This window comes from Ciconia boyciana, chromosome 3 (genome assembly GCF_034638445.1).
Source record: "Ciconia boyciana chromosome 3, ASM3463844v1, whole genome shotgun sequence".
Lineage (NCBI taxonomy): Eukaryota > Metazoa > Chordata > Aves > Ciconiiformes > Ciconiidae > Ciconia > Ciconia boyciana.
Window position 1 is genome coordinate 105419338 of NC_132936.1, and position 12369 is coordinate 105431706.

A 12369-nucleotide genomic window follows, 5' to 3' on the forward strand; every position below is an offset into this window, starting at 1 on the left:
AGAGAGGATAAAATTACTGAATTTCTGTACCAAAAGCATGAATAGATGTAGCCACTTATCAAAAGAGCTGTTATTGTTGCTGAGGTCTCCTCTCTCAACATATTCACCTGTAATTTTGTCAAGGTAATAAATCCTTCCATTCATTATAGCACACTCAAAAGCACCCTGCTATTTAATTTAAATGGAAAAAAGGCCCAAAGTGTCTAAAACATTTACTTTTGCTAATGTAAAAGTGCTGGCATTTTACTTCATTCCCGATAAGCCGGTGCCAGTGGATGTGATTATTCTTTTCTTATTCAAAGCATATCAGTAGTTCCAAAGCACTCTCAATCTTATCAGGTGTATGAACAGCACAGTTACTGAAAACAGTTTGTACTGCTCCTCTCTCTTTCTGCCAGGCTATCAGATAAACCCAACTAACTAACTAACTGTATTTACACACAATCAAACATAAGCTATGTCTTCAATATATTGTAGCCTGTTTCTGGCATGCTACAGGTTTTCTGCCTGACATTAGTTCTAACAAAAACACCAGCAGTGAATTAGCTTACAACAAAAATACAGCCATTCTACAGCACGTAACAAAAAAGGGATGCGGGGAGAAAAAAAGGGGGGGGGTAAAAATAAAAAGATAGAAATTTTATTAAGAATGATTGCTTCCATCTCAGTATTTCACAGACATTTACCTGGTGCTACTTGGAAAAGGGCATGGAAGCAGTAGAATTCAAATGCATTCAAAACATACCTGACACAGGACTTCAGAGCAGAGAAATAATTTCTATTTGCTTTTTTGTTTATTCTCCTGTCCTCGAGGAACTATCTCTGATTTGCAAGGGGTGAGAAAAAGAAAGAAAGAAAGGAAGGAAGGAAGGAAGGAAAATGGTTACAGTGTCTGAAGGCATTAAATGCCTCTACTGTTTTTGTCTGGAACAAGACCGTGATTTCTCATGATCCAACCTTCGTCTGGCATTAAGATTAAAAGACCCACCACAAAACCAAAACACCACCACTCCCCCCCAAAAAAAGGCGCTCAGCAACTCTCCTTTTTCATTCAGGGTCTCCAATACTGAATTTTCAGTGCTAACTACCGAGGAACAATAAAAGATCTACTACTACGGGAGGGCCACGGCTTTGAAGCTTTTGCTTACTGCACAGCCATAGGAAATACATGCAGAATCTCCCTTCGTTCTTCTCAGAATGACAGCTCCAACGCAGTATCTGAAGAGTTAAACGTTAACCTGGCTGCGCGCTGGGCGCTTTCGGCTCGCTAAATGAAAAGTTCTGGAAGGCCAGGAGAAATCCTGAGTTTCAGCTCTTGATTAATTACAGCCTTCTTTAGAAGCCGAAGCTTCGGTCCCTGCGTGGAGCGCTCCTTCCCACCGCCCCCACCCCCTGACAGCCTTTTGCGGAATACCTCTGATGGAGCAGCGAAGCGCAGGCACGTGCCACCACCTGAGCCCATCTTGTGCCTCTGTCTGGGCTCCCGGCGCAGAACGAGCCATCCTCTAGATTTGTAGGAGAACAATGAGCTGAATTAAGCCAAGTGTGCAGTGCCGGGTAATTCAGCCGATTGTTGTTTCTCCATCTGTGACACCGCGGCCTGGTGATTGATGGGACAGGTGTCATTCATACTAATGTCAGCCACTGACAGGGGCTGCTCAGCTCTTTAAATATCACCCAGCACCAACTGGGCCCAACCAGCTCCTGCCCGAGGAGCGATGGGGTGCCCGTGAGCTTTACTCAGTTATTGGGAATCCGATTCTCACCCCTTTAACGCTCACGGGAACAGTTGGTTAAAGACATGGCATTTCATGCCACTTCAAAACATCTGATGTGTCCCACTACGTTAACGGCTGCTATGAGAACGCTGCCAGGGAATTCTTTCACTGCTGGAAAAGTGAATATAATTCAGTAAAGGAAACCTTGCATTCACGGAACATTAAACTACCACGGTGAAAAAAAACCCACTTTTTGCTGTAAGAATTTTATCATTCTCCGAAGATTATTTTGCTAGCTGTCCATGTGCGTATGCTTTCGGAAACACACTCTAAATCTGTTTGCTTTTAAGACGACACATGAGTTTCACCTTTCATGTTTACTAGATGTTTTTCCTCATTAAAAAAAAAAAAAACAACAGGTAAAATAATTGTGCTAAAGAAAACCTCACGGACTTTCTGAAATTAATTCCTCTTAAAACTATTTTAGCATTAATACTTGTCAACCGAGCATATCACAGACCATCTAAGAAATACCAACTTAAACATAAAAGGACACTGGCATTCATCCTCCAAAAAGACAGGAACCAAATCCTGCAGCCAATTTGGAGACAAAAAAAAATTTTAAAAGTAAATAAAGAATACACAGAAAATTGCTTGATTCTTTCTCTCTGTTGTATTTTCAATATATGGAGAATTATACAAACTGCCAGTAACTGGCTATACAAAGAGCACAGCTAAGAGTGCATAAAGGAGTAGTCACCATTTGGTTAACTACAGTTCTTTATTAGATTTTCCTGTCTTGTATTTCCTTAAAAATATTCACATGTGAGATTAAAATAAGTGTTTCTTCCAAAAACAGCTCTAGAAACAAACCCAGAAATAGGGGGAAAGGAGAAAAGAAGAGCAATATCACGGATAAGGATGGACTGAATAAAACAAGCCACCTCCTCCTCTCCCCACCCGTCCTGGCACCTTTATATGGGAAGGAATTTCAGAAATGCTCAGGAACAAGTTAGCACGACATTTTAGACAGACTTTTTCATTACACTTGCCAGTATCTCTACATCTGCAGGACTTCAAATTGTTTAATGTATAGCTGCCGGGGGGGGGGGGGGGGGGGAGGAGGCTGGCTTATAATTTATTATATTTTTACTTTTTTTTTTTCCCCCAAATCTTTTTCTTTCTCCCTTTTTTTTTTTTTTTTGCTTGTTCATTTGGGTTTTTTCTGAGGCCATTCAAAACAAGCAACAGTAACTCCACATCATCTTCTCATTCTAACTTGCCAAAGCCATCAATCTCTGATCACACCTATTAGAATCTCACTGCAGCCAACACTACATTTTGCGACAGCTTGACCAGTTGTTTAAGGAAAGAGTGTGTGATGGAGCAAAGCTAAATCGACACATCTGTGATACTTCTGACACCCCTCAGCATGGCTAATATTAATTTGTTTTCTTTGGCTAGGTGAGTGCTGCCAAAACACATTACATATGGTATGTAGTTCCAATCAAAATGATGAAAAGGAGATGTGCGGGTTTTTTCACTTAGAGCAACATGAAAAGATACAGAGGAGTAAGAGACGTCCCTGCTAACCTACAAAGTAATAACCTAAAAAACCTCAAATCACTTTAATATAAAGTTTGGTTTCAGAACACAACCCTTTAGGAGAATCTGCCCTCCCACGTTAAGACTGCAGCTCAAATCTGCAAAGAGATTTTACTCAGGGAAAGGGAATATAATTTTCAATATATGGTACAAAGATGTATTTAGACTATTCTCACATGCATAGAGATAACTCATCATATTTCAGGAGGTTACCGTATAAACAAATGTGCACAATTCTGTATAAGGATATTATAAATGGCTTGATTAGACTGAGGAGAAGGAACCTCTATTTCATACGCCCCGATATACTAACTTTCTGCAGTATATGGAGACCCTTCTCCAATTTCATGCTTAATGTTCCATGTTAGTGTCATGAAAATATGAGATTTATATTTCTAATAGTATTTTTTGTTTTGCCTTGTAAATTATTTTGATCTAAATCAGAAAATTCCATCTAGATTTCATACAAATTCAGAATGGTGACCCACGGTAAGAATTAGACATTCAGCAGTAAAGAAAAACAGCATATGCTTGTCTTGCGCTCCGTAGAAGTACCTATATCGCTCTAACTTTCATTAGGATATTAATAGAGATTTTTCCTAGTAAGTCTAGGAAGCTGAAGCAAAAAAAGGAAAAAAATTATTTAAATTTTAAATGGGAAATGACACTCTGATTAAAAAGCTATGCTCCTTAAAAGGGGAAGAAAATTAGAAATTAGACAAAATTCCCTTTAATGCAAACCTGCTATATTAAGGAATAGCAAAGGGAAAAGCCCTTCTTTGTTTGAAGAAAATACAAATTAATTGAAAAACATTACAAGCATTATGTAAACAAACCCAAGAGATTTAAAGCTTCTGTAACATAGCAAATACATAAATTGTTTCACAAGACGCACATGTCAAAAGGCAATGTTCTACCGTATCTATCAAAGTTACTCTCCAAAGTGCTACTGAAAAGGCAAATCAGAATCTTTTAAAAATAACAATTAAATAATACTATCTGAAATAGCAGTACATAATTCAGTTCAATATTTTTCTCTAATGTTTCACACTATCTTTACTTCTGGACAAGCAAACTGTAACAAAAAAGCTATAGGATTTTTCGTGAGGACTAAGGACCATTGAAATGGAATGTGTATTTTGTATTTTTGTCTGAAGACATCATGATTTATATTAACGACCATATGTAGGAGGCTTCCCCCCCTAAAAATAATTATATTCTTTAGGTGTAAACATAACCGTATGTCCAAGGACACATGTAGCTGAAAAACAGTTCTCTCATTGAGAGCCAAAACTTACAGGAATATGAATAAATATTAGTCATGTAAATTACTTGGAGGAGGAAATTTTTATTAAAAAAATACAGCATATTTTAAAAGCAAAACTATGAGTACAAATACAGAAAATGCTAGATTACATGGAGAATCTGATATAAAATCAGGTGCAAATATTTTGTCTACATTGCTGGCCAGCTCTCTTCTCATGGATAAGAAAAAAATAAACACATAAAAGCAGCAGGTTTTTGACAAGCAACTGCATGGAGGGAAGTTATATATCTCTGCATATACTTACTGTATACACGTCTGCGTGCATACACACAGTAACAGACGTACATTGCACAAATTGCATAAGGAATACACTATATACCTGGACACGCACACATGCACAGATATATATGTATTTGAACTCAAAACTTGTTGTGCATAGACAGAGGATTTCCACGAAAAATGCAAATATATAAAACATAAAACCACACATACACATGCTTCTACAGATATGACTGTAAGCACGTATGATTACCTAACTCAAGCCTACAAGTAAAAGAGGATACACAAAACGTAAAAGAACATGTAATAAGTGGAATGTCAAGCTGCAGCGACTGTTGGTGTCATCCCTGCACTATCAAACATACATATGAGTATGACTGGAGACAGAGAGGCTAAATATTTCACTGTCAGAGCATGTCGAGAAATGCAATTCATTTCTCTCTCATGTGCTTTAGGACAATGACAATTTAATACAAGGCCAGTGGATGTAAAAGAGATAAAAACTGAACAAACTGGCCTGGCATAATCACAGATTTCCTCTAGAGAGCTTGGTAGCGTGAGGCTCATATGCACTTGTAACGGATCAACATTTTATTGTTTCTTCCCCTCCATGAATTTGCTATGAAGAAGAATTCATAGCAAAGCTTATCTTATAGACAGAGACTACTTTAAGCTTCAATAGGAGCAAGAGTTCCTCCCTTTTTTTTTCCTACTTATGCATTTCACTTATCCTAAGCAAAGAGATAATTATTTGAGATACTTTCTTGAAAGGTTCAAATAAGTGTTTTTTTCATTCCTACTTACACTTCCACACGGGTACAAGCAACCTCCCTGCAGGTCAAGGGTCAGTCCTTTAAAAACATTCCATAAAATGAATAATCATGTCACTTATAAATAATTCATATTTTTATACCGTAATTTTTCTATCATAATTTCACTCTGTAACATACAGAAATAGCAGCATAGCACATGGACTGACATATCTGTGAGAATAGACATATCATACTTCTTAGCTACTCTAAGCAAAGTAGGCTTCAAGTATTGTTAAATATTATCATGGACAAGTTACCTTCTGTATTTGATGAATAGCACCATGTATTTGAAATTAATTGCAAAAGTAGGGTTGGCTAATGAGGCGGCCCTTATCTTTTCTCAGCAGTGCAAGCACAAGTATTTTTCTGCTGGCTCAATATTTTTTAAAAGCCCAAAGTGCTATTAACTAAGTTGAAATCTGATTAAAATATGAACGCTAAAATATTCACAACAACTAATGCAGCTACACAACAACAACAACAACAACAAAAAAGGCTAAGGAAATTCTTATCTCTTTTCTTATCATTAAGCATGTGTTTTGAAAAATAATAATTAAATAAATTGTTCCCTACAGATTCTCCCAGTTGTTTTGTTTCCCATTAGCATCTTTGAAAACAGTTTGTTAAGACAATAGTTATTCTTTATTATGGAACTATAGGGATGGTGCCCTTCTACCTGTCTCAGTTTAAAAAGAAATTTGGAGGAAATGTTAAAGCTTAAGGACTGTTAGAAAAAGGACAGCGTGCCTTAGGAAAAAATGGGGGGAAAAAAGTACAGAAAAAATGATCAGCCATTCAAGAGAATTAATGAATATCCACAAGGGCTTTGCTAATAACACGGGTTAATTACCGCTGCAACGCACCAGGCTCAGTAAATAAAAGAGCACAACCATAAACACATTAAAATGAGCAACCATCACTAAAAGAGGGGCAAGCCCCAGTAAATGAAAAGCTGTCAGACGGGCATTTCAGCACAAACCCTTTATACTTCTGCAGGATTTAAAAACTTGCCAGCAGTCTATCAAAACCAAAAAAGCAGAGACCTACGACCGGAAACGGAGAAGGAAGAATGGACCAAGGCCTGCCTGCTGCCCAAGGGGAGAACATAGGCAGAGTCTGTTCGCTCACCCACACTTGGGGGCTGGCTTCACAGCACAGAGCTGCGTGCCACGTTACACACCGGGTACGCGTAACGGAGGCCTGGAGACTTTTTACTTTAATATTAACTTTGGGCTTTATTTCTCTATAACAACTTTAAATACCTATCTCATAAGACAAATGCATGAGGTTAAAGATCTCCACAGCCTGGAGAAACCGTGGAGTGGAATCAAGTGCTGCTTCCCACTTCACAAAGAAGCGTTCTTCAGTCCACCCCTTCCCTCCCTTTACAAATGAAAGACACTTCTAAAATAAATTCTTCAGCAATTAGAAGCTATGCCAAAATATTTTAAAGAAGAGTGAAACTGACATAAACTCTTTTATGTTTAGCATATAATCACCTCGCGCGCACACACACGCACACATATATATGTTTACGTGCTGATGCATGTGAGTATATACACACACTTATATTCATCCGTACACAAACGTAACCCAGACAGACTCGCACGGTAACTCCACAGACCATTCCCACATTGCAACGTGAAAACGGTTAGAAAAATAAAATGTGTGTATACTGACCAGCACTGCACTGAAGTATTCACATGATGTGACACCTATGTCCACTTTTTAAATGTTACAGCCATTCTACGCCATCTTTATTTCTTGTTATCTATGTATTTTATCTATTGCACTGCAAGATGAAAACGTATGCACACTGTAACAGCTGAATTTGTTTCACGTTTAAAGGCTGTTGCACGTTGTAAAATGGAGAAAGTAGGGAAACTGCTGAGGGTTCAAATTAATGAAGCACAGTGAGCCACAAAGGGCAAACGTACATAGGGCACAGAAGCTTTCTGGAGTTACAAATCTCCTCAGTTTTCTATGTTTGGCATTCAGAGATCATGTTTAAATTTACTAAACTAGTCCCGTCCCCCGTCCCTCCCTCCCCCTTTTTTGGAGCATTTCAATTGCCTTTCCTTCTTCCAACAGCTGTGACAACTGTTAAAACAGTCAGTAAAATTAAGTCCGCTCTATAATCCTTTAGTCAACGTTACATTTTAATCAGAGGTTGAAGGAGATTTCACGTTATGAACGCACTGATTCATTTAGAATGATTAAACTGACACATATGTCAAAATGAGCAGATATATTTATTGCATCTGCTAGCTTATTAACTATTAGTAATTATTAGTGTTATTGTTATTGCTGAAAAAGCAAAAAGCCAAGGTTGCAGCTGGCTTTAAGTTATTGCATTCTTTAACATGCTCTGCCTTAAAATCAAAGCATACCTAGTGATGGTCAGACAGATGTCTGTGCACTCCCAAAATGTTCGGACAATTTTTAGCTCGAATCCTCTCTGCCCTCATCCATAACGTAAGAACTGCAGAAACTACTATATTTATTTTGCATGTCCTTATGCTTGTCTGTGCATACGCATGTGACAATATGCAGTCAAAACACAATTACTATGAATATTAATAACGTGTAAAACTCTGGGGCTTATTAATTGAGACAGAGAAGCAGATACGTTTCTGAACGTTAATGATTTCCCTGTGTCCACTCAACCACACATGCCTCAAACCCTACGCTCGGACAATATACTGGGAGTGTTTTAAGATGACTTTTAATTGAGCCAAAGAGGAAGAAAAAAATTAGTTTGAATCTTGCACCAGAGCCAAAAAGACATGTGCCCCGATTTCATTTAAATGCATCTACTCTAAGAGGCTTATCTAAACTAATCATTCAAATTAGCTGTAAGAAGGTAAATTCAAGAAAGCTCCTTTGGGGAGGGGGGGAAACCATCCACAAAAAGAAAAAAAAACCCAAAACTCAAACTTATCGTCTTTTTATGTATTTTGTAAAAAACGTATCACTGTTAGTAAAAGCTGTGCAAACTGCATTCTTACATTTATAAAGCTGTCTTACACTATACAGCAGCTCACAGTGTGCGCTGACCTATAAACCACATCTGAGAGGGCATCCTACCTCTGTTTATTTTCTTTTATTTATCCCGGAACATTGCAGTGGGTTTCCCTGCCTCCCCTTCCCAAATTGTATTCCTGCCAGCCAGGCTATTTGTTACGTCCCGCGTTATTTCACCAACACGCGATCACTGCAATTCACTTTTCATCTCTGGCTTAATTACAAATAGCAATGCAATATGCAGACAGTAAGGACAGCTAGTGGGCATCTACCTATAATACACTGTCACCTCTCAATACAGCCTTTCCACAGACTGCGTCTAGGGCGATGCTGGCTATTAGCTTGGGCTTTTTCCTCGCTGTTACTGTCACCCTCAGCGTAATACGAAGGCACAGCTACGCAAGTGGCTCGACATAAAGAAAAATGAATCGGTGACAGCTCCCGTGATACACTAATATTTAATCCCGGCTGCGGGCTGAAATCAAGTTCAGGAGCCACTCGTCAGCCCCAGACCGCCTGGTTTTGTTCGGGCGCCAGGCTTTTCGCCGGAGACGCTCCGCCAGGTAGCCAGCAAGTGCCGGCCAAGAACCGCGGCTCGTTAAAAAGTATTTCGCTGCCTTTTGTAGGGAAACGCGAGAGCAGAGGGCCGCGCCGTGCGGCACGGACCCCCGCAAAAGTGCAGAACACCCCCCGGCCGCTCTCGCCGCTGTCCGGAGCGGCGCTCCCCGGCAGGGCGGCCGCTCCCTCAGGGCAGCGCGGCGGCCGGCCGCTCCCAACCGGCGCCCCAGCGGCGCGCGGGCTCCCTCCCGCTCGCCGCCGCCTCGCAGCCGGAGCTGACAGGGGAGCCGGCGCACCTGTCAGACTGCGAGCGCCGGGGCCGGCAGCGGGGCCGGGCGCTCACACGCGGACAGCACCGCTCCTCCCCGGCGCGGAGCGCCCCGCTGCCGGCCGCCTGCGTCCCTCCGGCCCGCCCGCCCGCCCGCCCGGCCGTCCCCCCCCCCCCGGCGCGCAGCCGCCGCGCAGTGCCCCGGGCCGGGCCGGGCCGGGCCCGACGCGCCCGCGACGGCTCGCGCCCGCGGCCCCGGCACAGCGTTACCTGCAGCGGCGTCTAGGCGCCTGTCATGTTTTGGGGCAGGCGGCGGCGGTGGGGTGGGGGCGGGGAGCGGTACCTACTCTTCCTCGTAGTGCAGGGAGAGCGGCTCCGGCAGGCAAAGTTCTACCGAATCCATGTGCGCCCGGCGACCATTCTTCGTGCGCCCCCGCGGTAAATCAAAGTTTCCGTGGCCGAGCGCCGCGCACTTGGCACGAGTGCTCTCCGGCGGAGGCGGCGGCGGCGGCGGCGGCGGCAGGCGCGGCCAGTTGGGACCAAAAGCTCGCCCGCGCGCCTAATCAAGGACTTAAAGCCCCGCTCGGAGCTCATGAATATGAAGTAGGGCTTTACATATGCAGTCCCCCCGGCCCGGGGGGACGGCGGATTGGTGGGGCGGCGGCCAATCAGGCGCCAGGGGCGCCGGGGCGGCCCGGCGCGCGGGCCGCGCGGCAGGTAGAGGGGTGGGGCCGGGGGAGCGGCCTGAGGCGGCGGCGGCGGCTGGGGCAGAGCCCGCAGACATGTCCGCGCCGCCGGCGGCCGGCCCGCCGGGGCTGCCCTCCCCTCTCCTCCCCTCCCCTCCCGGCCGCGGGGAGGCCGGCTCGAACTTCGGGCGCAGTTCGGCAGGTACCTTGGCGGGCTCCCGGTTAAGGTCGAGAAGGATCGCGCGTAAAGGTAGCGGGTGAAGTTTGCGCTGCCGTTGCCGGTTGCGGCGTTTCTCTGGGGCGGTTGGGGCCGGGGCCGGGGCCGGGGCCGGGCGGGCTCGGCTCTCGGCGTGCTCTCCTGACCGCCGCTTCCCTAACCTTTGGAACTGCTCGGCGCCGGGGAGAAAATAAATAATAATAACAGCAAGTGCAGCCTGCCGAAGCTTCTGGGTAACTCAACTTTTCATTGTCATCCGAGTTGCTGGGGGGGGGGGGAGGCGGGCTGGTATTTTGTTATGTATAGCATAGATAAATATAGAGAGAAATTCTATATATAAAAATGTATAGAAATATATAATTACCTATTTAAAAAATTAAAAGCCTCATTTTGTACTTACTAAAAAAGGACATTCCTAACAAAACTAGCACTCAAATCCATTCCTTAACAGCACGGGTGCAACTGGGAGCATGTACGGGTATGTGTGTTTTTATACAGGTTAGCTACATCTTAACATGGGTATATTTAAGGTGTATGTCCCTGGGCGAATATTTAGATGTTGAGATGTATATCTTTAGATATAGGAAAGAGAAAGAAAAGCTCCAAAACTGATCAATTTCTTCTGTAACTGTGGAGGGATTATAGTGGACTAACTCAGCCTGCCTCATTTTAACAAGATAAGGACCGCACTGTAGTAGGTCTGCCTTAGTAAATCTGGCAGTGTGCATCAACCTCCACAGTGTTTTGGGATCTGGTGTTCTGTAAAGTAAATTTTACTGAACTAAAAGGGAAATAAACACATAGCCCTGCCTGTATGCCTGCATAAACATCACCAAGCCCAATTCCAGCAAACCACTGCTTAGAGCCAGCTCAGAGTTGCTCATCTCTGTCGAATGAAAGGTCCCTGATTAAACTTGTTCCAAGAAAACGACCATACTCAAATTCAGAGACACTGTTTGCACTGAAACACACGCACACACCCCGTTTTGAAAGGATCAGTAATGAACTGGGGGTGCATTTTTTTTTCTCTCAACAGCTCCTATTTTTACTTAATATTACAACTAAGACACCATACTTATTTTCCAGGTTCAAAGTGTTTCTGCCCCTACCAGTGAAAACAAATGCAGGCTATTTCTGGCAAGGGAAAAAAAAAAAAAAACACACAACTGGCAAGACCATAATTTTTTACAATTCAGCTCAACTCTTAGAAAATCTTTTGTGACTGGAGCCCTAACATGATGCAAATGGCAATCTTTTAGATCAAAACAAGTCAGTGCACACCCTCAGAATGCATTAATAACATTCACAAATGGGAACGCAAATGCCCTCTCCAAATCTGTTTCACAGCATTTTACCAAATAAATACAGCAGCAGAACCCAACTCCAAAATACATATGTTCAATGGACATGTTTGTATATGTTTACAGCAGAGAGAATCCAGTGTTATGTATTTAACTTTATGTGAAGACTGGACCTGCTTCCTACAAACCTGGTATAAATACATGCAAGTTTAGGAACTGGAACTCACACAGCAAAACTACAGCTCTGACTACTGTATAAAAGCAGGTAGTAAAAGCTTAATTACCAGTAGCATTATGCTGTCTATATTGTTAAATGTGAACTCTGTAATTAAGATGTAAATTCGCTTGTGAGCAGTGAATTAAAATGCTCTGAAATGTAGAGTAAAATCCAAGCACTCTGTAGAAACATCAGAGGCAAAAAAATCAGTTTTTATCAAATTTTAAAATGAGGCACTTAATCATGTTACAGTATTAGAACACCCTCTTTAAGTAACAATTTGATAAATGTGGATTTTGGAATCAAATCAGAACTTGAATATGATGTCTTTAGGTATAGGTATCTGTATTATTATATAAACCCAAAATACAGTTCCTACAAACTGATTTACATGTGCACATTGGCAAAGCGTGAAAA

At 42.3% G+C, this 12369-nt stretch overlaps 1 protein-coding gene across 13 annotated transcripts in view; it reads right to left on the reverse strand.

The window, feature by feature from the left end:
- Positions 1-12369, reverse strand: part of ESRRG (estrogen related receptor gamma) — a 392081-nt gene that overhangs the window by 158147 nt on the left and 221565 nt on the right. Inside the window, exon 3 of one of the 13 annotated variants that reach the window (XM_072856950.1) lies at positions 5674-5720. The exons of 10 other annotated variants lie outside the window; for them this stretch is intronic. Coding sequence is in view for 1 of the 3 variants with exons in the window: in XM_072856942.1 (XP_072713043.1) it covers positions 9879-9934 (56 nt within the window). In the remaining 2 variants the exon portion in view is untranslated. Of the gene's footprint in view, positions 1-5673; positions 5721-9874; positions 10023-12369 lie in introns of those variants that run through there. 2 more of the 13 variants (XM_072856942.1, XM_072856955.1) reach the window with 2 other exon arrangements.